The 27,746-nt window shown below is 36.6% G+C and overlaps 1 protein-coding gene across 2 annotated transcripts in view; it reads right to left on the bottom strand.

Moving 5' to 3' along the window:
- Unc5c (unc-5 netrin receptor C) overlaps positions 1-27,746 on the bottom strand; it is a 331,379-nt gene that overhangs the window by 73,440 nt on the left and 230,193 nt on the right. For both annotated transcript variants that reach the window (XM_057793455.1, XM_057793456.1), the window contains exon 4: positions 14,163-14,266. In XM_057793455.1, the coding sequence (XP_057649438.1) occupies positions 14,163-14,266 (104 nt within the window). The remainder of the gene's footprint in view (positions 1-14,162; positions 14,267-27,746) is intronic.

The following is a 27,746-nucleotide window of genomic DNA, read 5'->3' as shown; positions in this document are numbered from 1 at the left end:
TATCATTAGTATATATGTTTAATTAAGAGTACACTAACAGGTGAGAATGAGACAAAAGTAAAGAACTCAAAATATGAAATAAATAATGGTAATTTGAAATGCTTGAAACGTGTTAACTCCTGAGTTCTTTTATCCTTCAGTGAGATTTATCCTCTTTCAAGTCTCCTCCATTCATTATTTCTTAAATGATAATCTAACACTATGTAAGTAAGCATTGAATCGACAAATAGCTGTTTGGCATATATTAAAATACAGTATTAAATTAACTTGTACAAATGCTTTCTATTCCTGTTAGAAGATGCCATCATTGCATTGCTTTCTAAAAGCATATGTAGAATGTAGTTTTAATTGCGGATACTTTATCAATATTAAGTCTCATGTTTCTTTCTACTTTAGTAATAAACATAAGAAACATGATAAACACTCATACATATACATATATATGAGTTATTCGTCATTTTATTTCAAATTATTCCTCAACACTTGTTCTTCGTGATATCACTCTCCTTACCCTATCTCCAATGGATGGCACTTATGATCTCTATCACTTTAACTCAGACTTCAGGGATGAGATTTTCTTCTAGTCACTTCCAAATGAAAGACGGTTAAAAATATTTTCAATGGGTACATTAAAAAAAAAGTCAAGCGTCATCCCGTTATGATCTATCCTAAGGAAACGGTCTCTTTGCACACACACAGGAGCTGAAATTGATAATGTTAGATCTAGACATCCTGTGGTTTGTGATATTCTTGCTCTGCGGCAAGTATGCTGAGTGAGAATGTGATACAGTTCTGCAAAGAAAAATCTTACATTGTGAATCCCGTTTCAACATTCAATCAAAGAACAGCAAGCAAAATTACGCTGTTATAGTTCTAGCTGAAAGCATCAGCAAATAGGGAAGAGAGAACATTTATCCAGAGAAATAACCTGAAGGTTTATGTACCACTCCAAAAGCCATCTGCAGTTCCAGGTTGCTAAGATTTTACCCCCAGAAACTGTAGCCACTGGTGATTCATATTATTTTACTGCTTAGACCTTCTCAGCCTCTCCATCACCAGCAAGGCACTCAATATCTCTATAGCTCTCCACTTAATCCGATGTGTCTTTCCTGTTCAACAGTCATGCATCAGCCTCTTTAATCTTATAAAAGTTACAATGCTGTTGGTCCCCATCTATTCACTTGTTCACACAATCTTCAGATGGCAGCTCTCTGGAGTAATGTCCATCATTCTACTCAGATTTTCCTTTCAAAGAAAACCAGTGTTCCTAAGTTCACATACAGAGGAAACTTCTCTTTTTTGACCTTGCTATGGCAAGTAGCTGCCCTAGGTGTTCCTTGGAAAACATGGCCTCTTAAGTTTTACGTATTGCTAGGCAACCATTTCATGGTCCCATTTTATCCCCTCTCTCATTTACATCAGTGGTTCTGAACTTTGTGCTCCAGAATTGTACAGGAGTTTTTTATAGTATCTTTTTGCCTAGAGCCCTTTGAAAAAACTCTGATTTTACTGTTTTGAGGAAGGGCCCAGGTACCAGGACTCTCAAATCTCCACAGACACCCCACTGCAACTGTGCCTGAGACCCAAAAGCTCCTGTGCACTGGATGACTATATCCTTACTTCACTTACGGCTGGTAATTTCCAAACCATCAGCAGCAGCCCTAGGTTTTTGTTAAGTTATGTCTATATTTCCAATTCTTGATAATTTCATCTAGATGTTCAACAAATATAAAAAGCATAACAAATGCAGGATCAATCGTAATCTCTTTTCACATTGATCTCTCTTTCAACTTTATAGCTGCTTATTTTAAAATAATGGACTCAGGAGTAGACTTCTACATTCTAAGATTTTCCTTATTTAGCAAAATATATGTAGATAGTAACTATATGCAGTGCCATAAAATACCCTCACTATACTTTTAAAAACCCAGTGAAACAATTCAACACCTCACAAATAAATTTTTCCAAGAAATTCTTTTGTCTAGATATCTGATTTGCTTATGGAAATCAGTCAAATAAGGCCACATACAACTTGTACAACTCCAAGCAGCCAAATTTCAAAATGAAATTTTTTCTCATGAGGGGGAAAATGCAAGAATCAAACAGACTTGTCAGTAATCTTTACTTCTATAAAATGAAGGACTACTTAGAGGTTGCAGAAAGATTTATTAAGATAACAGAGTGAATGTACATGGAATCAGGAGCTAGTCAATAGTCTCAATGGCTTTTCCTCTGGTACTAAACTCAACTCAGAGGCTACAGTCAAAATAGGGTATTTTAAGTATTTCTGTTAAAAATTATGTATCTTTAGCTGGGTGGTGGTAGTGCATGCCTTTAATCTCAGCACTGGGGAAGCAGAGGCAAGTGGATCTCTCTAAGTTCAAGGCCAGCCTATTTTGCAAGAGCTAGTTCCAGGACAGGCTCTAAACCCTTTCTCTAAAAACCAAAATAAATAAGGAAAAAAATAAATAATGTATCTTTAAAATTTTTAATACTTTATCAGGAAAGTAAATATTTGGGAAGTATATGGCTTTTACTTTACCATTGTAGGAAATTCCATGAATATTGGCTTCCAAATCCTTACATTGGAGGTCAGTGAGATGGCTCAGTAGGTAAGGGAGCTTTTCTTCACACCCAATGACGAGTTTGATCTCTGGGACCCCCATGTTGGATGAAGAGGGTTGAGGACCGAAAATTGTCCTCAGAACTGCACCCACAGACTGCTCCTCTGCATGCCCCAAACAACATTGTTAGTCATCTGTCCTGGTGATGGACATGTCCATTGTTCACAGTCACAATTTCTTGCAGTATTTGTCCAGAAGAGATACTGTAGTTCTAGCCTTTGTGCATAAGGGTATGTTCCTAGGTCTTACTGTGAGAGGATCATATGCTTAAGAATTTCCCTGATACTGTCATTGCCCTATTCAATTGATTGGCCATAGAATTGTTCAAACACTAATACGATTTTAGTAATGAAGAAGAGTGATTCTCAACTTGATTATGCAATCCAAGATTAAGGCATACTATCCCCATCATGTGTTCCTAGCAAAAATGTATAAAACTGCCAACTTAAGTTGTATGGTTTGATTTGAGAAACAACCTTTATGGTTTTTAGATGCATGGTTTTATAGTTTAATAGTTACTGGTATTTCATAAAAGTCAGTAGTTCTGGCTGTATTGTTAGAGGAAGCAAGAATTTGTAGTAAACTACTGCTTAGTGGCCCAGGTTCTGTAAGTTTTGGGAGGCCACTCCACCATTTTATAACTTTCAATTTTTATTTATTTATTTTTGTAAATATTTATTTATTATGTATACAATATTCTGTCTGTGTGTATGCCTGCAGGCCAGCAGAGGGCACCAGACCCCATTACAGATGGTTGTGAGTCACCATGTGGTTGCTGGGAATTGAACTCAGGACCTTTGGAAGAGCAGGCAATGCTCTTAACCCCTGAGCCATCTCTCCAACCCCCACTTTCAAATTTTAAACATTGTCTATTACCATCTCCGTAAGTACTTTATACTTAATTTTTTAAAGTTATACCATGGACAAAGACAGAAAACTCTATATGGTTCTCAATAACTTATCTTTTTAGAGCTCATAATTTCTATAGGATAAATTATGATTGACAACTCATTTGCCCACTTTCAGTCACCCCTCATTTTCCTAACCAAATATCACAATAGTTATACTATCTAATACTCACCCCAAACTTGTATCTAATAATGTTCTTTTGGCTAAGTGGGTTTAAATGGGAAGTTATTTAAGTAAGATTGTCATTCAAACATTATTTCTAATAATGTTTCATGATTTTATGTTAAAACTTCTGCTACAAATATAACTATGTCATGTTTTAACACTGAATAATCAAACTCAAATATTTGTGGGTTTAGTAAAAAAAAATAGTGAGACAAGCAAAACCTCTTTTTTAGTTCTTTATTCTTCTCAATTCCCTGACCAAAAAGGGAATATGCCAGCATGATTCACATATAATATTATATGCTTTTTTGGATTCAAAAAATCACTGTAAGGAAAAATTACAAATGGACATTGTAGTTTTATTTTCTGACCAACTGATGCTCTGCTCTGCATTTTCCCTATCTCTGCCTAGTAGGCTAGAATTATAGGTGGAATTATAATGATACTTGTCATTTTATGTGGGTTCTAGGGAACTGAACTCTGGCCTCACACTTATGTGTGACCATCACAGCATCCTCTTCCTGAAAACCTTAAAAGGGATTATCTAGAGGAATGTGAAGCAGTGCTGCCCCAGGGAAGGGTTTGCAGTGGTAGAACCAGTCCTCAGTGCACAATCTGGGTCACTTGCCTTGAGTTCACATGAATGCTAGCACTTTAGCATAGGCTGCACAATACAGAAACTGAGATTTTTGTTCTGTTTACTTATAATGAGTGCATTTAAGTGTGTGGAACTTAAATTTTAAAGTATCAGCCTCTGTAGCAAAAAAGTAGGAAAAAAGTAGAAAAAAGTAAAATAAAAATTACAGAAAAAAACCAAATGGGTGGGATACTATATAGAAAACTCAATAATACAAAGTTTTGGATTGCACCCGATGAGATTTTTTAGATAATAAATTTACATAGTGTAACACTGTTGAATGTCGAATATATAAATATATAAACCATATTTACTAAGAAATATAATAAACTTTGAATTGTAAACAAATACACAAGCTTTATATTAGTACATTCTGTCACCATATGAAAATAAGTGGATTTCATAAGTCTTTTCTTTATACTTGCAGTATCAACCTAAGAATGGAGATATTGCTTATAGTACTAAATAACTTTGATACAACTTCTTTCTCTACAGTGTTACAAAATGTGGACTGTGAATGCCAATAAAATTTGGAATGGAAATAACATTAATTTTCCACTAACCAGAAGTCTTTGAAGTTTACTCACATAGAAAGAGATAAACAGAGATTTTACCAAACTGGAATATCATGGTATTTTGTGAATATTCAAAATCCTTTTACTCAGGTACCAAGGCTGAATTAGTACAATCTTTATTTCAATGAAGCTAAATTGTTTTTGAAAGTTTTAAATACCTCTATACAACATGCATTTATTTTGATATATTGGTGATAAATAAGTATATGACATAACTACATTTTTACCAATGGGGAATGTAATTGTTTGTAATAAAAAGATGACTTAAATTCTTTGTAGAGGCTCTTCTCATTTTTTGGAAGATATTCAGAACCTCAATGGCCACTGGCACATTACACCCTTTTAACACAAAACTTGCTGACCCTGGGATTGATTAATCATATATGTCAATATAAGAAGCCAAGCACCTTATACTTTTCTATTTTCCTGTCCCGTGAAAGACAGATGTGTTGTGTCTAATTATTCACTGATTGGTATCGGGAGAAACATTAACATAATTGGCACATTTGTCCTAATTAACCATAGAAACTGCCACATGTCATCCAAGATGAAAAAGTGACTCCAGCAACCATTATGTAGAAAAATTCACATCTATCAGAAAGGTTATATTGTTAATAGCAAATTGGGGACCACTGTGCCAGAACACTGCACTAGAATACACAACAGAACTCTGAAGCGTGTGTACATCAGTGAGAGTGGGGATTTGGTAGAGAATAGTATATAGGTACATTAATCAAACAAATGGGAAAAGCAATTATTGGGCAATTATAAAATGCACACTCAGCCAAGCTAAGCTTCTCAAAGGTGCATTTGATAGCCCCTGGGAGCCTGCCAAGTTTCACCTACTGGTTTACAAGTGACAAGTCTGAAGTATTATTGTTATTATTATTATTATTAATTAATTTGATTGTTTCACCTTGAAATATGATAGATTTTAGAAAATGTGAACAGATTTAAAAGTTATAGTAATCACAATGTATAGGGAACCTGTTAAGTCAGTATTTAAGGGTTGAGCATTGCTGACAGCTTTTCCAGATATTTCTCAGGGGAAGGCTTCAGTTTGAGATATACTTGTAGACTGGTCAAAATGCAGATGCTGATGAAGTGGTTGTGTATGGGGTAGGAGAGCCTACAATTCTATGTAAGAAATTCTCATATTGTGTCCACATGGAACCGCTATGCACCACATCCTGAGGAAGAAAGCCTTAACAATTCTAAAAGACATCTATAGGGAACTAACATTCTGTATGGACCCCTTAAGTGGTGTTGGATCTACCTGCACACAGGTTGAAAGTTGCAGGATTCTTTTATTTCTTTTTTATTTTTTTTTGCTTGCTCCATTTGCAATATATATCTTACTGTCTCTTTTGTATATCTCAAATAACCAATAAAGCATTTCAATCATCATAGGTCACATTCGTTATGCAGTTATATGCTTCTTAGATCTGCAATAAAATAAACATTCATCTGCTTCTTTCTTGATGGCCATTATTCAATATTCTTTATGCCTTTTCATAGGGCTGTGAAAATAAAGGTGTTTTCTGTGTTCTCAGAAGTGTTAGTTTTCAAGCGAGCTGAAATTCTATCTTTAGCCAATTGTAAAAATAAAATGGGCAAAGAATTAAAAAAATTCCAATGGAAACTACAGTGACATTTTGCTCAGTTATTGTAACTTCTGCAGTACGAAGGAATTTGCCAAGAAAGGGAATTTGTTTTCCTCCCTTAATTGCACATATGTCTGGCTCATTGCTTTTGAGAGCTGAATGTACACAGACCATATTGTGGAGGCGAGCTAGTCTTCAATTCTGTAAACTTCTAAAACTGAACTTAAAGCATGGAGAGATAAAAGCAAATGGACAAAGAACTTAAAGTAATAAAGTTTAATTGAGAAATAAAATTAAAAACCAGAAAAATGTCCCAAGTTGAATGACTATATATGACACCACAACACAAGAGAACAAATAAGCCCTAAATTGCATTCGAAAGGCTAAATTTTTGACAATAAAAGGGCTATAAATAGACGAACCCATTGATGAACTACTAGTCTAGTACTACTTGTCTAAGAGTTTGACTTCCGGATAAGCAATTCCTATCCTTTCTTTTCTTTTTTTTTTAACCAATGGAAAGTATTCAAGACTGCATTGTCTGACCATCATCAGAAAAGGCAAGCCTTCTGTTCTCTAGAGATGTCTTTTTCCCATCCACACAGAGGTAAGTACAGACTGTAGGCATATGGAGTGTCTTTGAAATCCCAAAGCAAAAGGGTGATCAAAGAATACAAGCTAATTTTTCATTTTCAACAAGTAAGGGTCTTTAAAATAAAAGGCCCCTCTGCCCTGTTATTTATTATGAGTCTCTTCAGGGCTTGGCTCTTGACTGAAGCACCAATGGTATTTGATGTAGACAAAGACTTTAGTGACAACTTGTAGGTTGTCTTCTAGTAGGTTTGCTGAAGGTGGACATGGAAGATTTTACCTTCTCAAGACAGAACAAGTAATTTACATATTTTCTTCATTCAGAAAGTCATATTTAAATGGCATACTCAGAAAAATATATGTTCTGTGTTTTTCCACTTTTCTTATATGCTCTTTTGTTTGGACATTGATGAGAGCCAGTCATGAACCCTAGGTATTGTTCTCACCCCTACTCATATACTCTGAAAAGTGATTTTCCAGGTAGTAGTAAGGCTGACCTTTTAAAGCCACGTATCAGGTTGTGAAAATGTCTCATTTAAAATCCTTGGTGACGTCCCACACATGTAAAAGTGGTTCTGAGGGACTTATCTTTTTTTTAAAATATTTATTTATTTATTTATTATGTATACAATATTCTGTCTGTGTGTATGCCTGCAGGCCAGAGAAGGCACCAGACCCCATTACAGATGGTTGTGAGCCACCATGTGGTTGCTGGGAATTGAACTCAGGACCTTTGGAAGAGCAGGCAATGCTCTCAACCTCTGAGCCATCTCTCCAGCCCCCATGAGGAACTTATCTTGACCAGACTCCCTGAACTCTTTCCCTGACACTGAATGTTTCCTTTTGCTGACTCTCAGATGAGAGCCTCCTTCTTTTGAAAACATCAACTCCTGAGGGGATTTGTGCCACTGCCTCTGCTGCCTGGAGCTTTCTGACCCAATTCTTTTAAAGACTGGCTCCTTCCTGTCTCCTCTATCTTAGTGTAAATTTATCTCTTCATACAAACTTTCCTTGAACCCTCTCAACCCCTGTAACCACCTCATTCGACCTTGTGTTTTGTTTTCCTCTCTCTCACAGCTGACCTTGCCTTATTACCTTTTTCTCTGTCCTTACCTAGAAATGACTTCTTTCTACCTTTTGCTTTCCCTCTTCAGAACAATCATAACAATGCCGGGTGCACAGTGAGTCTACAGTAAATATTTTTTGAATCAACAGATTGATGATAGAAGATAGAATATGCATTTTGCATCTATAGCTTCTAAGGAACCACTATGCATGTTTGAAAATTGAACCTGAAATCTGTAACTGGTAAGACAATGTCCTTTATAGCTTACACTTGTTACATAAATTGATGTGTTGAATGTTAATTTTGTCATTAATTTAAATTTACACAGACTTTGTGTTGAGCTCGGTGTATTAAGTATTAGACACATATTAGGAGAAAAATACCATAAAGGTGGAGCAATGCAAGGCTTAAATGATCAGTATGAAGATATAAGACTTTCGAAAACCTGTTTTCTAATTCTCCATGCTGTAATACACAACAGAGGAAAAAAAATCCAACAAACATTAAAGGTACTGGCGCAAGGTTCCCTGTCAAATGAGGACAACTCTCTGAGCCTCTCTTACCTGCAAAGAATGTGACACATTTCTTGGTAAACAATGCACCTGGCAGAAAATTCATTGCCATGAATTCTGAGGTGTGGCATGGCTCGTGAGGTATTCCTCAATGGCTGTATTAAGAAGCAATTAGACTGAAAGCCACCTGATGGTGAACATTTGGTAGCTTTTCTAGCTGCCAGTAGGTTTTGGTCTCGTCAGTATCTACTTACAAAAAAAAAAAAAATCTACTTCCTATTTATCATGACAAAACTCGGCAAAACAATGTATTCTTTCACACCTCACCCCATATTTTTCCACCACTAATTAGAGATGCAAATGTTGATAAATAAGACAATTTTTGAGCTCAACTGGGTCAATAAGTTGAACACTGTGCCCTGTTCCTCCAATTAAACTCCTATGAGAAATAGCTCGATTATAATTAGGGAAGCAATTATCCCCTTGTTAAAGGTGAAACAAATCACAGGTTTTAGTGAAATTTTCTGTTTTGTCCCTTCTACCATGCCAAAAAGTCTTGTATCCATTGATGGTTTGAAGCAGTGATCCCAGAAGGAATAATCTGATGAGACAAAGCATCTCAGGTTTGCTGTGTGATAGTAACATTTTCCAGGCATGAGTTGAAATGAGCAGAGAGGGATTAGTTTCATAGAGAGTTGCTATTATGCCTTGGAAACAGCCCAGCACCCACTTTATAGCATATTAATTTTCCTGCTCCTTTAGAGAGATAAGAGAAAGACTTGTTATTGAAATGGAGTCAAATACCATCAGAAAAGGGAAGGAAGAATCATTTCAGGATTGATCCTAGCAACAGACTATGAAAATATCATGCAATATTACCCAACACTATTTCTTGTATTGGTTTTTCTTTCTTTCAGTTTGTCTATTTCATCATTTCAGTGAGACTATTATGAGTATCCCCTGTGATCTTTTGCTTTAAATATCCAGATCCTGGTGAGTTCGAATCCTGCTCTGATGGTTCAGATTAAAGGATCACATCATCTCACATAGAGTTCTATAAGTGGGGTTATATCTTCATAGGTGAAAGGTATCATTCTTCCAGAAATTTCTATTTCCTGAAGGGTACCTCTTAATTATATTCAATATGCCTTTTTTTTTAAAAAAAAAAATTAGGGTTTATTTTTTACCTTGAGAATCTATTGTGACCTCTAATTTGCTGTCATTAGAGATTAAATAATTGCCCAAATTTGTCTTTCTTATCTCTTCACAGTATAATCAGATAGAAGAGTAAATAGATGAATTTCCACACAATTATAAAATCATAGTATATAGGAACTGCCATTTATCCAGCCACACATTTACTCACACAGGTGTTCAATGCTACATCAGCTCTAAATATGTTGCCAAATAGCTGAGTGTCCCTTAACCATTTATTCTCACTGAATTCTTAGCATCCATTGACCGTGAATTAGCAACTAATAATATTATGTCCAATACAGTCCAAGGTTCTTAGGACTCTGTCTATGTTAAGGAAGCTGTGCAGTTATTACATATTTTTAAAACACCCCTAGTCATGCAGGCAGATTGCTGAAAGAAAGAATATAGAAAGGAGATTAGAGGAAGAAATGTTTAGGTCTAGAGTTCTGAAATACTGGTGTTTTATTCCTGGGACTGAAACATCTTACTTATTTACTCATTTACAGATTAGTTCCAGAAGACACTCAAAGTCACTGTTCCCCATCCCGGGTGGGTAAGTGTTGGCTGATTCTTTCTTTACTTGAGACTTACTTTATTTTCTCTTTGGATGAGAGAGAAAGAGAGAGAGAGAGAGAGAGAGAGAGAGAGAGAGAGAGAGAGATCTATGATCTATGAAAAGTAAGAGTAACCTCTGCTCAAATTTTCTCCTTGGGAGAAAATACAAGGGTTGTTGGATTGTTGGACCAGGAGGACCAAATGAATGACAGTAACTCATGCTAGAGTGGAGCGAGAACAGCAGAACTCCATGACATTTGCCAGTACTATGGTTTGAATGTGAGATATTCCCTGTAGGCTCATGTGTTTGAGTACTTGACCCCCCACTGACAGTTCTGTTTTACAATCTCATGGTACTTTTTGGAGGTGGAAGCTTGCTGGAGGAAGGGGGTGACTGGGGCAGAGGTGTGGGCATTAGTGTTTGCTATTTGGTGGGGTGGATGGGCACTGGGGTTTGTAATACACACTTGACTTCCTGTCCTTTCTTCTGACTCTAGCTTCAATGTGAATCACTGTCTCCTGCTTCTGCTGAAATGCCTTCCCCATTGTATTTGACTGTATCTCCTTAAATTGTGAGCCTAGAACAAACCGCTTTTCCCTGAAGTTCCTGTGTGTCAGGTGTTTTGTTACAGCAGGTGATTTGATTAGCATTAGCACAAGGCAAAGTCATGTTTTAAATTATATTTATCTGTAGCACTAATGGTCTTCAAACAAACCAATGACTATAGAAAATAGAAGGTATCATTGGAGATTCTCCAGCAAAAGTTCCTCCTCCATGTATCCCACAGTGCTTAGCGTGAGCAAAGTTTAGTGACTATAATATTGAGTTCAATCTTCCAGGAGTTAATAACACAATATGCTAATATAAATAGTGGTTGATAGTTCTTTATGGCTTTAAATAGGTTTAAGTAGTTTTCATTCACTGTTATTAAATATCACAAACACATAGTGTATAAATAGTATTATCTTTCTTACATGACTGAAAGATCTGCGTCAAAAGGGTTTAAATAGTGTGCCTAAAGTGAGAGGGTAAACCATGATCATGCATGGATTCAAACCTGGAATTTGCAAGGGAATCAGTTGTTGTTCCATAGAACAGACTGCAGGATGACCAAATGGAGGAAACTCACTGTTGTCACCTGAGCAACGGCTAGGACATTATATGCACAAATGCAGAGTGTTCATAAATGAGGCTAGACTCTTTTATAAAGATGGGTGGTTTGGAGAGCTAAAAGAAAATTTCATCTTCCTAATAATCTGCAAAGAATGTGTCTTCCTTCATGAAGCTATCCACATGCGTGTAAAACAAAGATCACCTGACTTGACCAGCCAAGTGTTCACTGAACAATCACTGTCGGATTCTTTCTCTTAGAAGCAGTAAAGCACACAGGTATCGAGGATGGCCTGCTTAGGGCTCATCTAATGATCATAAAACACAGACATTTTACCTGCTGGTTTTATATTAAGATCAGCATCTTATTTTATGTCACATTTATGCCTTCAAAACCCTTAAACAAATAAATGAAAATAAAATACTGAATGCATTTTTTATCAGAACTAAAATGATCAAATAATCTTTTAGCTCCCAAGCTATCTTTCATCCCATTATTTTTACATTTTTTTTCTGTTGCTCTTGAGCACCCAGCTGCTGGAAAGTGTCATGTTAAGACATCCGTTGGCTTTCTGATCTTGGTGATTTTAATGGTGTTAAAAAGAATCTACACAGGAGTTTATTAGCCTGCTTTTAAGCATGTACGTTTGATCTCTCTTCTGAATGAAAAAAAAATAGAAAGAAAAAGTAATATGTATTAAATATAGTTCTCTGAATGTCAAATGGGTATATGATTTTTGAGCTTGCCAAATGTTAATTAGACTCTTACCCAGTGATGATACACATAAAATTCATAGCCAATTAGTTTGAGGGCATGAATCTTCACTCCTTGACAAAGTGAACTACTTTGTTGAGTTGGAAAAAAGAAGAGTAGCATGATTTCTCTGTAAGACTCTGCAAGAGTCAGTTTCTGAGGATCTTCTGCTTTTAAGTTGTCTTGAGTAGTAGCAAGGCTATGGGCCCATTGAATGGTTAGAGGAGACGGCAAATTATGGGTGTCCATGCTGATCTAAGGATGTCTAGAATTTACAGTGGCTTTTGGAGGAGGTTTGACTTAAAACTACAAGTAAGGCGAGAGATGCACTATTGCATAACTAAAATGAAATGTTAGATAGAGAAGAGTGTCCTTCATTTCATCCACACTAAATCAGCCTGTGTTTTGGGGAAACATGATGTTGATACAGTATTGTGTGATAGTGAGTGATAATCATGCAATTTCTGATATGATGCAGATGATTCCTGAGATGCCCATTATAAGGGAAAATAGTTCCCATTTTTCAGAGTAAAAAGGAAATACGTGAAAATGGAAATATGTGGTTTAGCAATTTAGGAAAAGAAATATAAAAATAATGGCAGGAAAATGGAGTCCGTTTTGTGTGTATTTTCAAATAATTTGTTTCCAGTATTAACTCAGAAGAACCAGATGCTCTGTTTGCTATTGTGAGCCTGAATACCTCAGCTGATTCCTACTTTGTATGAATCTTTAAGACTGAAAAGCCATGAGAAATCCAACAATAAATGAATGGTTTTTAATTAATCTCTAAAAAGTTTCATGTTTGTTTTTTACTTCTTGGACAAGCAGAATTTCAGGATTTTATTGTATGAAAAATGAGTCAATGCATGTCCACTGAATCTATATTTAGATCTGAATGGCAACTGTTATATGTCTCCACATATGCAATATAGAGTAAACTTTCAAATCACTTTATGAAGCTTTGAGACTAGCAAGGACTCTTAACAAATAAACGACTATGCTACTTTTCAAGTGAAAGTGTTTTGGATTTGTAGAACTCTGTAGCAAATCATGTTAGGCCCTATAAAGTAGTCTTCTATTAATCATGTAAAGGGAACTTAAATGGAACCGTTTTTTTAGAGGTTGAAGCTATTTGTTAACAAATAAAAGACATAGTTTTAGTTTCCTTCAACAGAATACTATAACGTTATAACATTATGGTGAGTGTCCCCAGGGGAGCATGCATTTTCCTCTGGGTCCTGCAAGGCAATTTCTCAAATACAGCCCCTTTCAAAGAGCAACACATTGCTGCTAATGAAAAGTCAAGCCAAACCAAAAAAAAAAAAAAAATCAACCAAAACTTCATTAGCCATTCATAGGCTTCATTTAAGCAGAACCAAAGGAATGCATAAGCTAATAGAAATATTACTGGATGGAAGTGATCATGTCTATAACAGTGGATGCTGATGACATAAAAACCTGAGAAACTTGCATGTCAATGCAGGCTCACATGACAGACATATATCTTTCTTACACTAATCTTTTTTTTACATTATCTGAATCATACAAGTGATGGCACATTTAGTCATAGCATCTCTTTCTACTATGTGCCAGATAAAGTAAAACACTATTTCTGATTGTTCTGAAAGGGAATGATAAAATTAAACCATGCTGCCTGTAGTTTTGTCCAGTGGGGCATTCTAATTGACTCCCAAGTCATTAATCAGTTCCTAATCAATCTGTTTTGCCAGCAGCAGGCAGTTAGGACTCCATTACCAACCATTCATCATGCCATGCCCTAATTCACTGCACCATTAGCCATGGATTAGGCCTCTGTTAGAATAACTAAGTGCCAACTGCTAAATGCAATGCATTTTTGTTACCTCAGCCACTGGGATCCCTTCAGGTGGCCGACACTGGAGTAAGACTTCCTGTTCCAGAGATACTTCCTTTCCCAAGGGTTCCTGCTCAAATGTCTTCCGTAGATCTAGAAGGTTCAGGCAATAAAGTACATGTCAAAACTAAATAACATTAATCTTCTTACAGAAAGTGCCAAAACTTTACCCAATTTATTATTTTACATCTTTATAAGTTTATCCATTTGTTGATATTATACCAAAATCTGAGAAGTAATATTCTATGTGGAAGAAATTATGAAAGTTAAAGGCTTTTAACTGTACTGAATTTAAACAACAATAAAAAATATTCTATAGATCATTTTATTAACTACTTAAATCCATTGATTGTGCTTTATTATTTCTTGGTTACCTACTGTGATGGTCACATTTTTAATTTAAAGAACCATAATGTCTTGAATCTTAAAGACAGAGTTCCATATATATATATATATATATATATATATATTCACTTACAATTGATTTTATTAAGGTTATAGTAACTTCAAGATATTTTTATTCATAAATCAAAAGTGAGCTTCTGCTGAGGTTAGAAAATGGGACCCTTTGAGGATCCATAAATATGGCATATGACTTCTGGAAATGTCTTTAAAACACAAGGGAAAACAGAGGGTAGTTACTGAGAATAGTCTAGAAAGAATTTAATTTCTAATCATGTAGCCGTTTTCAATGAGAAGATTAAGTATTCATTTCTTCTCAAACATGCCAAGTACCTAATTATGTGCTTGTATGGTTAGAGCTATTATAGCAAGATGAAACAGCTTTGGAAAATAAATAGAGAAGAAAATGTCAGAAACCAGCCTATCATCTTACAGACATCACAGGTACGTACTGTTGGAGACATCTGTAACTAACACATCCTTGAATGAGATAAATTTTTTTAATAGTTTGGCTTTATACTCTAAATAAATTTTGTCTACTTTTCTCAAGTAAAATATATTCAGGTCATTTCTTAAGAACCTCTCAAATTTTACTTTGTAAAGTACATCTCAATTCTCTGCAATACAACAGTATCTTAAGTTTAATCAGTGGGTTTCAATAAAAAAAATGAATGCTCTGTCCTTTCATCTATGTCCTTGAAAAATGTATAAGAATCTGAAAGAACCACTGTAGCCTACTAAATTACAGGGTGGAAATCTTAGACTCTAGACATGTGCTCTCGCATGTTCCTTCTAGAAACTACTGTCTAGAAAAAATCACTGAGGGAAAAAATTTGCTTATATATTCGTTATATTGCTGTATTTCTTGACAGAAGATATTCTTCCAAGATTCTGGTGGTTGTAAGAAAATGATGGCTGGATGTGAACTGAGGTAAGACAAGAGACTCTCCAAAGGATGAGAGAAATGCTATCAGAGGGGCATTCGTGAGAGGATTATCATGAAACTGAGTGTATTGCTGCAATGAATATTTAGGATTCAAATGATCATTATTATGTGAAAGATATCTCAACTATATTCCTGTTTCACAAACAAGTAATATGCTCATTAAGTTATCCATAATCTCACAGCAAAATAATGGATACTGTATTGGAATGTGCTAACTTTTGCTTTTATATATCCTGCCACCACCACACACTTCTCCTAATCCTTTCTCATACATTTGTGCCCCCACAAGAATATAAAAATATTCTCTTTGTTACCGTAACTACTGTTTTTTTTATCTGCACTGAGGTGAGGGTTTTGGTAAGCATGGTTGCCAATGGGAAAACACAGTAGCTAATAACTTTTATAGGGCAAAACATTCCCTATATGGTGTGTCTTATTTGCGTAAAATGACTCTGAAGAGATTCCATCTCACCTGAACTAATAACTGATACTTAAAATTACCTGCTTATGGTAAAATTTGAAGTTTAAGGTGAAGATGTGTCAGATACAGAAACAAGATTTAAAAGATAAGCTGAGGCATGTTAATTAGAACCCTTTTTGCCCCGCAAGCAATGGCCAAAGCTCCAAGACCAAATAATTGAGATCATCTGCCATATTACCTTTACTATAACAGATGGATTACAGGAGGAGTGAAGAGTCAGAGTTAAGAACCAGATTGTGTAGAGTGGTGGGGATAAGAGGGCCACAGACTTAGTGGATAGTTGACAACAGAAGAGGAGAGGAGAGAAATTTCTCAATGTATGTAGATTATAACTCCAGGAGATTTGGGTATTTGGAGAGCATCAGCAGGCAAGACTTACTACATTTGGTGCTACTGCATTATATCAAAATCCAGTGTTGAGCTGGGCAAGAAAATGGGGAAGATAACGTTGCCTTGTTGCATACTGAGTTTAGTCTTTCTACATGATGCTCAAACGCAATTATACAGAATGTCTAGGGTATAGTTTATAATCCACAGTCCTATTAAATTTAGGGACTTTGTCATTTCTTTGTAAAACTGTTCTTTATATAGCACTATGCTTATTGTCATCGCATATCTCTTCTTACTATATTCTAGGATTACCTTTCTTTGATGATACGTCAAAATAAGTGCATGTAAAAAAAATGCCAAATGTTCACTGTGGTGACCATCTCCTTCCCTGAGAAACACTTAGTGGGCTTGGCTGTCTCAGCAGTGGCTGACACACTAGAAATCAATGCTTCTGACAGGGGACAGAACACAGCCTAAAGAAAGCAGGGCATAAATATTGAATCAGAAGGACTCCCAAGAAAAATGACCCAGAGAGAATGGAGAGGTGGGAAGAAACTCATAGAGGAAGGTGACAGAGAGACTACGGGAGCTAAAATTTAAGGAGACGGTGGGAGGTCAGCATCACAATGTGGCAGAGTTATGAAGAGAAGTCATTAGTTTGGGAGGTATGTGTATCTGGAGAAATGAGCATTCTGAGCACCTACTGCATTGTTCATGATTATGGGACAGTGCGTTTGAGTGCAGCATGCTGTAGTTTCTGCTGGGATATAGTACAAAGATTGACGACATAGATTTCTGCCACATGAGTGCACATGACAATGGTCATTGTTTCTTGATTGAAAAAAGTTTGGCATAGGAAAGCTAGTCCATAGATGCATCTAAACCATCAGTAGCTATTAAGTAATTATTTTGTCATAATAGTTGGGTTTAGATTCCTCATAAATCTCTAATTTCTAAAATAGCATTACTTTAAGCCCACAAAATCTTCCTAATATTTTAAAACACTTGATATTTTGGGTTGATTTAGGAATATAAGATAATGCTATATTGTGGCTGTGTAAGAGGAGGTGAGCAACATCCTCCGTCATTCAGAGAACTGTGATAGAAGGTAGAGGATGTCTTGCAGACAGCGAACACAAGGGTGATAGAAAAATGGGCACTTTTCAGCAAAGAATTAGATGGAAAACATGGCTCAGAATAATATGGGATTTCATGTCAGGGGAAAAAAGGTAAATTCTGTCTTTGGACAACCTTTAGTATTATATAAAATAACTAATAGATTATTTTATAAGGTTATCTTGATTTTGTTATTGGTTTTTACACATGTAATCAACAAATCACATATATTTACATATATGATTTAGTTATTGAATCTACCAATTATAAGAAAATTTAGGGTTGTAATCATGAATTCAGAGACAAGTTGACCCCTGAACATAAATATTGGCTTATTAAATCAATGAACTGAAATCCAATTAGCAGACATTAAATCAGACCTGCAATGACAGGGATGTCAATTTATCATTTTCTGCTCAATCAAGGAATATCTTTTTGAACATATACATGTGTGCAAAGACTCATTTGTTATTGTAGTCTTTCATGGCTTTCAAATGAAACTTTTGCACAATAGTGTGGTTACAAATTATCATGTGGAAAAAAGCAATACTCAGACTTCTGCAAGCATTACTGAGGCTTGTTGAGAATTGTGGTTTTAGGTCTTGACTTTACCACTTGACTACATAACCCTTACCTAAGTTTGTTCAGCTAAAACAAAAGTGAATATTCTAAAACGGAGCAATTTTAGGTCTACAAAAGCTACAGGGACACTATAAAATCCTCAGTGTCACATTAGAATATAGCCAAGTGCCTTCGTAAGCATTAACCCCACACCTCATCTTTCCCAATGACATTAGTAAATTTTATCACAGTATGTCAATGTTTGGCACTGTCACTATTACTCAAATGTGACTGATGCAAGACAAGGCTGTTACAACTATGGAACTCACTAATGATTGATGGGAACTTCACAAGGTGAAGTCCAAGGATTTCCAGCTGTGGCTGATAATATATACCTCTTCTATTCAGGTCAGCCCCTGAGAATCTGGTTATAGGCAAACAAGTAACATCTGAGAACCATAGATTGATGATCAACTGGTTGATCTACCATGTGTGCCCCAGTGCCGAATACCACAGCCGAATACCACAGTCATCATGGGAAGCAGAGGGTAATGAGGGAGTCATGGTCTTGAGTAGTGGCTCTAATTAGTTTAAAAATGAGTCCTTGCTGCTGATTCCACAGCATCAGCAGAGCCCCTTTCCCTATTGGCCATGTGTAACACAGGTCTTGAATCATCCATGTCTATCAGGACTATGAATGTAACTCAAATAGCAGAAAACTAGGCAAAGATTCTTTTCCTTGAAACTTACCACTCGCATGGGCCACTTTTGTCTTTCTCTAAATTTTAACAAACTTGAGTAGGAAAATGAAACAAAAGCACTCCTTTTCTCGTGCTGCCCAACTCTGTTACGTCTAACATAAAGGAATACTGTCTCTGAGGGCCACATTCCTAAATTTAATTGCGGTTAGTGGAACAGTATTTTGAGGGTTAAATCCAATAGTTGATAAACAGTATGTGGCCTCTATAGGGCCTTTATAGACCTCTACAGGTTTCTACCGCAATTTTAGATCATTGCTATAATTAATTCAATGTTAAAAATGTTGAAAATTAATGCTCTCCTTCCTGCCTTTCAGAAATCCCTGAGACTTCCCCTATAGTTATCCTACTTATGCATTTTAGAAGCAGAAACAAAAACCAGCCAAGATATTTTTGGAGGTAGGTTATTTTGTAAAGATTCAGTTCTTAGTATTTTAATCAGAATCACATCAGTTTAAATTTATGTCTTTTATCTGCTTTTAGAAAGAAAGAATGTTAGGCAATAAATGTATGAGAAGGGAGACATTTTAACTAGATATAGACTATTAACACCAGAGTTAGGGAGATGAGTTTTAGATGGCTGCAAAGACAAGTTGTCATTCCTGTAACTCTTGATGACTACACACAATATAATTATCCCTACATTCTTTGCTGAAATAAAGTCATTCATTGTTCAAATGGCTACACATAGAAGTCTGAAGCTCTTCCACGCACAGCAGGAGACTGTCATGATCAATTATGATCTATACTTGTCCGTAGAGTAGAAATGGCAAATATTTGATAACACTGCCTTCCCTTACAGCTCAGATTTTCATAACTAATCAATTATTCTTTTCCCTGTAATCACCATGTGTACTCAGTAGCCTTCTCGACATAGGATGCCCACAAGTCGGACTTAAGTGGTAGTTTTATTCAAGTGATGCAAAAACTCTCACTAGGCTATTTCTCCAATACCCTTAAATTCTTTATATTTTAAGAAAGGGTGTCATTAACTTGCCCAGGTTTTCCCTGAATGCCTTCTATCATTCAGCTTACTCCACAACTTGGCAATTCTTCTGCTTCAGCTTTCCATCATCTGGGATCACAGATCTGCACCTCCATACCTAGCTCCGTGCTTATCTAACACCTGAAAGTGTTTCAAGTTCAAGTATACCTTCACACATGGTGTGTATTACACGGTAGCTCTTCAGAACATCTAGAGTTTAATTAAATGCACCAAATAATCTGGCAGCTTCCTTTAGTGAAGGACAGGGAGGGGGAAGGTGATTTCTCTTTTCCTATAAAACTCCCAACTCTCACAGTCCAGTTCACTGACTTTATGTATTGTGTGTCTGAGATCTTGAGAGGTTAATTCACTTGTTCGAGCTATTCACTTGAGTGGTCTATACCACATGTGGATTTGGGGATGGGGGTGCATGTTAGTGTAGCCCCTCCATGTTGACACAAGCACATTACACAGGTCTAGAGGGCAGAGATTGAGACGTTTCATTTGATCATCAGGAAGGAGCTGTCAGGGTAACAATTCTTCCAGATGTTTTTAATGAGTGGCCACAATTTTACCACTGATGCTGGTGGCTGTGAGCATATTTTGACTTGTAGCTACATCTCCCTTTGCTTTAGTGGTTGCATTGGCTTCTGAATTTTCATCTTAGTCCAACATCCCTTTCCCTTACTCCGTCTATGTGGTAATCTCTGATCTCTTGGTTCTTCGTCATTAAAAATTTCTTCTTAGATGCCATCTCTTGGATACCCATCTGTCTTGCCCCCTCAAGTCAGTATGCTATAAGTGTTCACAATGATGGCCATAGCATTAACTCATTTAACTTTCACCAAGAAGTTGAACTTCAGACCTTAGCTTACCTTTCTAACTAAGCTTGTTTCAACAAAACGGCTCTAGATTAACATAAACCCCGAACTTCGTAGACATTTATATTGCAGTGATGGTCTGCTGACCACTTTCAATTATTTTGACAGACATCTGACCCCACACTAATTAAACACAGTAGCTCTACCGTGTTACTTCTCAATTCCTTTTCCAAGTGCTATGGGCAGAGGCACTGAATATACTTTTGATTAAAGAAAATGTTTTACTGTATTTTCAAAGTGCTCCTTTGTCAAATAAAATAATTCCGCAGTCACATGAAACATTGATACTTGTGTTCTTAGAAGGAAAAAAAATGTACCTGTCCTCCAATGATGATGTAAGGGGCTAAACATGTTGTCACAGTAGAGTAGAATTTATGCTTAAACCACAAAATTTGACTGATAACAGAAAATAACTGCTGAGCAACAGAGCATACTTGGGGAGAGTTAGATTCATCTTCAGAGCTTTGGGCACTTACTAAAAGTGAAAAAATGCCTGACTTAATATCTTAGGGCCTGAAAAGTTCACCATGGCTTTCTCTCCCAGAGACAGAATATCAGATCTGTAGTGCTTACAAAAATCATAAAATACTATATTAAACTCGTATTACATATAATTGAAAATGCAAGAATACCAAATCAACTGCTCACATTGGCTATCATGGACTCTAAAGTCAATAATTGTTCATCTGACTGTAGCTGTGTGCACTGATATAGACTGCAGCAAGAAAAAAGACTTTGCTTTAGTTTCAGATCCAGCAACAAGTCAAAGGGACACTCAGGCTAGTTTCCTAATGTTTCTACTCCTCCAGTTTGTTAGTGACAAAATGTGGGTGACCACAGGCTTGTGTAATAGGATTCCTGGAGAATCAGAGTGGCTAGACATAGTAAGACACAGGATTCAGTGATGTTGGTTACTAGCATAGTATTGTAAGAAGAATGAGGGGAGATAATAGATTTCGACTTTATTTTTTGTAACCTCATTTTGCTGTTTCAGAGCTAAAGTTTTTGGCTCTTCTTAAGAATTGGCCTTGAGAACTTCTCCAACATCACAATTCTTACCTGAGGATAGAGGTCAGACCAGCATTTGTAAGCATATCAGCAAGCGGGCCTGCTGGCAATGCCTTTAATGAACCAGGGCCTGCTCTCCTTCATTGCACTGAGATCATTTAAACTGATGAATCTCAAGTGAATATAGTCCCCAAAATAAAGTTATACCACCCCAGCCATTCTTTCTTATTTCTTGACTTTAGGGCATTTATAGGACAAATACATTTGTATTCAGATAGTCTTGCTGAAGGGTGCTTTAGAAAAAATACTTTAGAGTTAGAAGTCCAAATGACATCCATTACAAAAAAGGGTAAGAGAGCAATAGCCATGCAAGCCACACTTTTATATTCATACTGTGTCTTTAGTTTCAGAAAAAAATGATTAGATGTCATCTCAATATTTTTAAAGGTATGTCTTAGGGATAAATAATAAGAAACATGCCACCTTTATAGATGAGGAACCTGACATTTTTAAACGTTATGGTTTTCTTTGCTGAGTACTAGAAGAATGCAATGCTTGCAGATAATACGTTGGCAATTAAGTATTTAAGCCATAAACGTCTCTTTTCCTATATACAAAACACACTTTAATGTCAAATTTCAGTTCTGTGGGTTACACACCCTACCTAAAAGAGGGATGGATAACTTTTCCCAGAATGTAACTATGAAACAGCTTTTTATCAGTTACTTGTCTACCTCCCATAATAAATGTGGCTTATAAATGCCCACAAGTTTGTGAGGTATCATGAAACTTGAGAGCTTTTGCCCATAGACAAAAGCACACGTATTTGGGAAAATACATCAGCCGCGGGCACTAGCTTTTTATCTTACCATATAAACCACAGTAAACTGTTTACTGCTACATAACTATTGAATTCTAAATAAAACAAGGGTAAAGTTGTTTAAAAAAAACCCTCCCTTATATAACAATGTCTAAACTATGTAGTTAATCTCTTTGAAATCAAAATATGGACCCTGTCATTTATAACAGGACACTGGGAGCTCAAGGATTGCCTAAAGAACTAGACCCAAAACTAAGAAATGCACGCTAGTGAATAAGCTATTTTGGTATTGATAAATCTGCTATATTCTGCCAAGACATTCAGTAGAAAGGTATTAAGTTCATGGTATGGCCCATGTCGTTTAGAATGCCTAGTTAAAGAAATACATTATTAGGTTAAATTGTTCAATAATTTTTTATGCTAAGTAGTACAAGCAAACAGGATATTGGACTGTAACATGAAAGGGTCTAAGATATGATTTTTATGAGCAAACAAAGCAACATGAACACCTTAAGTGATATAAAGGTACCACATGTACCTTTAAGTGAAGATACCTGAACACAGAACCGCTAATATATTCGCTCCTTTGCGACAGTGTTGAGACCTACCCTGTTGCAGCTATATTTTGTTCTAGATATTTTGGTTCATCATTAAACAATAAAACATCTTTGTTTACATCGATCTGACTTTCTAAGAGTCGTGAGGGATAAAATATAAACTATGGGTATATAACACATCAAGAAATGTGTACTTGAAGTTGCTAAGTGCTGGAAAAAATAAAGAGGAGAGGGCTTATGGGGACCTATGGGAAAGGACAGAGGCAATTGTTTCCTAGAGATGTCCTTGAGTTCCTCAGAAAACAAACTTGTTTTACTAAGTGTGCATAAAAATAATTACAGAATTGCACTATCAGTATGCCCAATATTTTCATTTATTTGTTATCTCCATTTTTTACCACAGTCATATGCATGCAAGGAATTAGTTTTAGGCATTGGGGTTACAACACCAAAGCAAAAAAAAAAAAAAATCCTTGAACTTTGGAGGGGGTGCATTCTTCTAGGGGAGATAATCAGCATAAAAGAAAGTAAATAAAAAAGGAGAAAATAAAAAGACAAATAAGTGCTTAAATGAATGACAGGGTTGGGGTCTGATAGAATCATATGAGGAGGCAATTTCAATAAAAACATGACTGAAAGAAACAGGAGAGCTGGTCTCAAATGGGGGAATATTTGTGATGGGAAAGAAAGGCTTGTGTAAATTGCCTATCTGTAGAATGATGCTATTCCCTTTTGAGAACAAATGAGTATAGTTATATATACCACACAGTGAGGAAAAATGTAGGAAGCCATGGACCCTTCATATTTTTATACTATAAATAAAAGAGGCTTGCAGGAATTCATCTAATGGAAAATTTAATCTTGCTGTCTTCGACCTGACCAAAACTAAAATCAAAACCAAAGGAAGCAGCAACACAGTGTTGTCATCTCCTCTCTTATTTGTTCTCAGTGCATTGATTAAAGCATAAATTTGGGTCATGTAGAACTTTTTACTCTCTGCTTTAAGATTTCTTTACATATAAAGTGTGAATAATAATCTCACTCATCACAGAGTCCTTGCAAGGACTGAACAGCCAATACACGCACCTTAGGAAGGTTGCTGGAGTATGTCCTTGGATGTTTCCTGAGGGCATTTCCCTCTGCAGGGGAAGTTATCCCCACCTGGGAAAACTGACACCTCTAGTATAAATGATGGAGTTTTATCAGGGAAGGTATGTTCGCAACTAATTTGCTAAATATTTACTTTTAAGTTTCTCATTTTTCCTTTGTTCAGATTGTGTCAGTAGGTTTTTATTTGGTTGAGTTTAGATATGTGAACTGTTGGTCATAAACATTAATAGTTTGTTCATTTCTCTTCGCACATTTCTGAAAACAGATTTTTTTAATGAAAGAATGATGGCAGAGGATAGATATAATAAGGGTAGAGCTTACTGGTTACAGTGATTTAACCTTTGCTCTATGATTATGTTCCACTGTGACAAATATAAGCTGGAATTGCTGTTTTTGTGATGAATATCCACCCAGTATCACAAATCAGAGCACATTTGAATTCAAAACTCATTTGGTGTGGCGAAGACTCAGAAATCCACAAACATGCTGCACGAGGAAGGTTGACTTAGTAGGGGGCACCCTTGATAGAGAGAAAGTGAAGTCCTTTCTTTGAGTTTCATCATGTTTAATACGTATGTAAATCAATAGTCATGAATGAGATGGTATACTTTGGCCACATGTGAGTTCAATTAATTACAAAATTATAGGCAAATCACTCTTGAGAATTATCAAGAGAAGGAGAAGTTTCCAGGGAAGAGCTTGGCCTCTGATTATTTTAAAATATTAAACTCTTTGAAAACAAGGAGTTAAAGAGTGAAGTTTAAAAATTATAGCAAATAAAGATAGGTTTTACATATACATATCTAATTTTTTTATTAATTAATTTATTTAATTATTAAAGATTTCTGCCTCTTCCCCGCCACCACCTCCCATTCCCTCCCCATACCCCAATCAAGTCTTCCTCCCTCCTCAGCCCAAAGAGCAAGCAGGTTTCTCTGCCCTGTGGGAGGTCCAAGGACCACCCACCTCCATCCAGGTCTATTAAGGTGAGCATCCAAACTACCTGGGCTCCCACAAAGCCATTACGTGCAATAAGATCAAGAACCCATTGCCATTGTTCTTCAGTTCTCAGTAGTCCTCATTGTCCGTTATGTTCAGCGAGACCGGTTTTGTCCCATGCTTTTTCAGACCCCGGCCAGCTGGCCTTGGTGAGTTCCTGATAGAACATCCCCATTGTCTCAGTGTGTGGGTGCACCCCTGGCAGTCCTGAGTTCCTTGCTCGTGCTCACTCCCCTTTTGCTCCTCCTTTGGATCGTGAGACTTCAGACCAGTGCTCCAATGTTGGTCTCTGTCTCTGTCTTCTTTCATCGCCTGATGAAGGTTAATATTCAGGAGGATGCTTATATGTTTTTCTTTGGGTTCACCTTCTTATTTAGCTTCTCTAGAATCACGAATTATAGTCTCAATGTCCTTTATTTATGGCTAGAAACCAAATATGAGTGAGTACATCCCATGTTCCTCTTTTTGGGTCTGGCTTACCTCACTCAGGATAGTGTTTTCTATTTCCGTCCATTTGTATGCAAAATTCAAGAAGTCATTGTTTTTTACTGCTGAGTAGTACTCTAATATGTGTATATTCCATACTTTCTTCATCTATTCTTCCATTGAAGGACATCTAGGTTGTTTCCAGGTTCTGGCTATTACAAACAATGCTGCTATGAACATAGTTGAGCATATACTTTTGTTGTATGTTTGGGCATCTCTTGGGTATATTCCCAATAGTGGTATTGCTGGGTCGAGAGGTAGGCTGAACCCGACTTTCCTGAGAAACCGCCACACTGCTTTCCAAAGTGGTTGCACAAGTTTGCATTCCCACCAGCAATGGATGAGAGTGCCCCTTTCTCCACAACCTCTCCAGCAGAGGCTATCATTGGTGTTTTTTATTTTAGCCATTCTGACAGGTGTAAGATGGTATCTTAATGTTGTCTTGATTTGCATTTCCCTGATTGATACATATCTAATTTTGATATAGAAAATAAAGGTAAGAATTTACACATTTCTATATAAAATTGAAAACTCAATCTTTTAAATAATCTATGGATCTATAGAACTTATTAGATGAGAATCCATTGTGTGGAACTCTGCAGCCTTTGGAATAATTAATTAATTAATTAAAATAGCTATGGATTAATTTGGTATCAAGTCTAGGCTGCAGTTTTAAATATTTATTGTGCTTAGCACTCATGAGTATGTAGAGAAGTGGGGTAAAGGATAATGTCCATCACACTTCTCTTTTCAGTGTAATTAATAGCTAATTTTGAATTAATTTAAATCTTATGTGGAGATAGTGGGGAAGTTCCATTAGAGTGTCTTTCAAGCCTGATCCCTTCTGTAGGTAGTACTGGTGATGAAGCCCTCCTTCCTTTTTGTGAACAGGATGAGGAAGCTGTGTCAGTCAGAGCCATAAGTTTGTGGGAGTAGGAAGTAAAGAGAGAATCCATATCCTTTGACTAGTCAATGTGGAGAAACAGAGGCCCCTTGTTTCCTTTGTCCCAAGGGCCATCCCAGCTCCAGGCCTTCCTGTGGTATTGCCAATAGTGCAATTCCTCCCTCTGCCCAATCTGATTAACTCAATCCTCAACCTAATGTCTGTAAAAACCTTGGTATGTTGTTCCTAAGAGCTGTTGTTAATAGTTATTCTTTTTTTTTTTTTTTTTTTTTTTTTTTTGATTTTTCGAGACAGGGTTTCTCCGTAGCTTTTGGTTCCTGTCTTGGAACTAGCTATTGTAGATCAGGCTGGCCTAAAACTCATAGAGATTTGTCTGCCTCTGCCTCCCGAGTGCTGGGATTAAAGGCGTGCGCCACCACTGCCCAGCAATAGTTATCCTTTAAGAGTGTCTTATAGCTATTTAATGGGGAATGCACTTAAAACAAATCCCTATACAGAGAAGAATATTCATCCTCAGGGTTTTCAGGAGCTCCACACAGAGTTCTTCATCAGGAGTTCCAGTCAGACACATCCACTAAACATATAGTATACCCTAGGCATTGTTCTAAGCCCTGAAGACACAAGGTTATGCAAGACAGAATTCTTCACTTCAAGGCTCACGTTATTGGGAAACAGAATACTGCAGCAAAGAAAGACAAACAAGCCAACAAAGACAAAGTGAGCTGGAAACAGAGAGAGGGCAAGGATGAGACCTTGTCAAATGTTTCACATTTTGTGAATCAAAGTTTTCCACCTGTCCTTTCACACCTACATCCCGACACTCAACAGAAGCCTTTATTTTCATGTTTGAATTGGTGTAGAATCCTGATCTCAGCCACTTCCCTGCTCCCTTCTGTGTCAGCACCACACAGGACGCAAGTAGAAGATGCCTGCTTTTATATTTGTCCTTCATCATTGCTTTTCTCTAGTGTGCAGTCAGTGGTTCTGTGAATGGAGCGAGCGAGCAAGTGAGAGACAGAGACAGAGACTACGTCTATTTAGGTTCTGAATGTGTGTGGACATCTACTGAGATTCTGAACCATACTAAACCCTCAATGTCCAATACCTACCAAGTCCTAACTTTTCACCTTCCCACTTTCACTGACTCCCAGGCCTTACTTTTCTCTTGTGATCTGGGAATCTCAGTGTTTTTACTTGTCTGCTGTAGCTCTCTATACATAACTCCTTCC

Source organism: Chionomys nivalis, chromosome 18 (genome assembly GCF_950005125.1).
Source record: "Chionomys nivalis chromosome 18, mChiNiv1.1, whole genome shotgun sequence".
NCBI classification, from domain to species: Eukaryota; Metazoa; Chordata; class Mammalia; order Rodentia; family Cricetidae; genus Chionomys; species Chionomys nivalis.
Note: the sequence above shows the minus strand (reverse complement) of the source record. Positions and strands in the feature narration are given on the sequence as shown.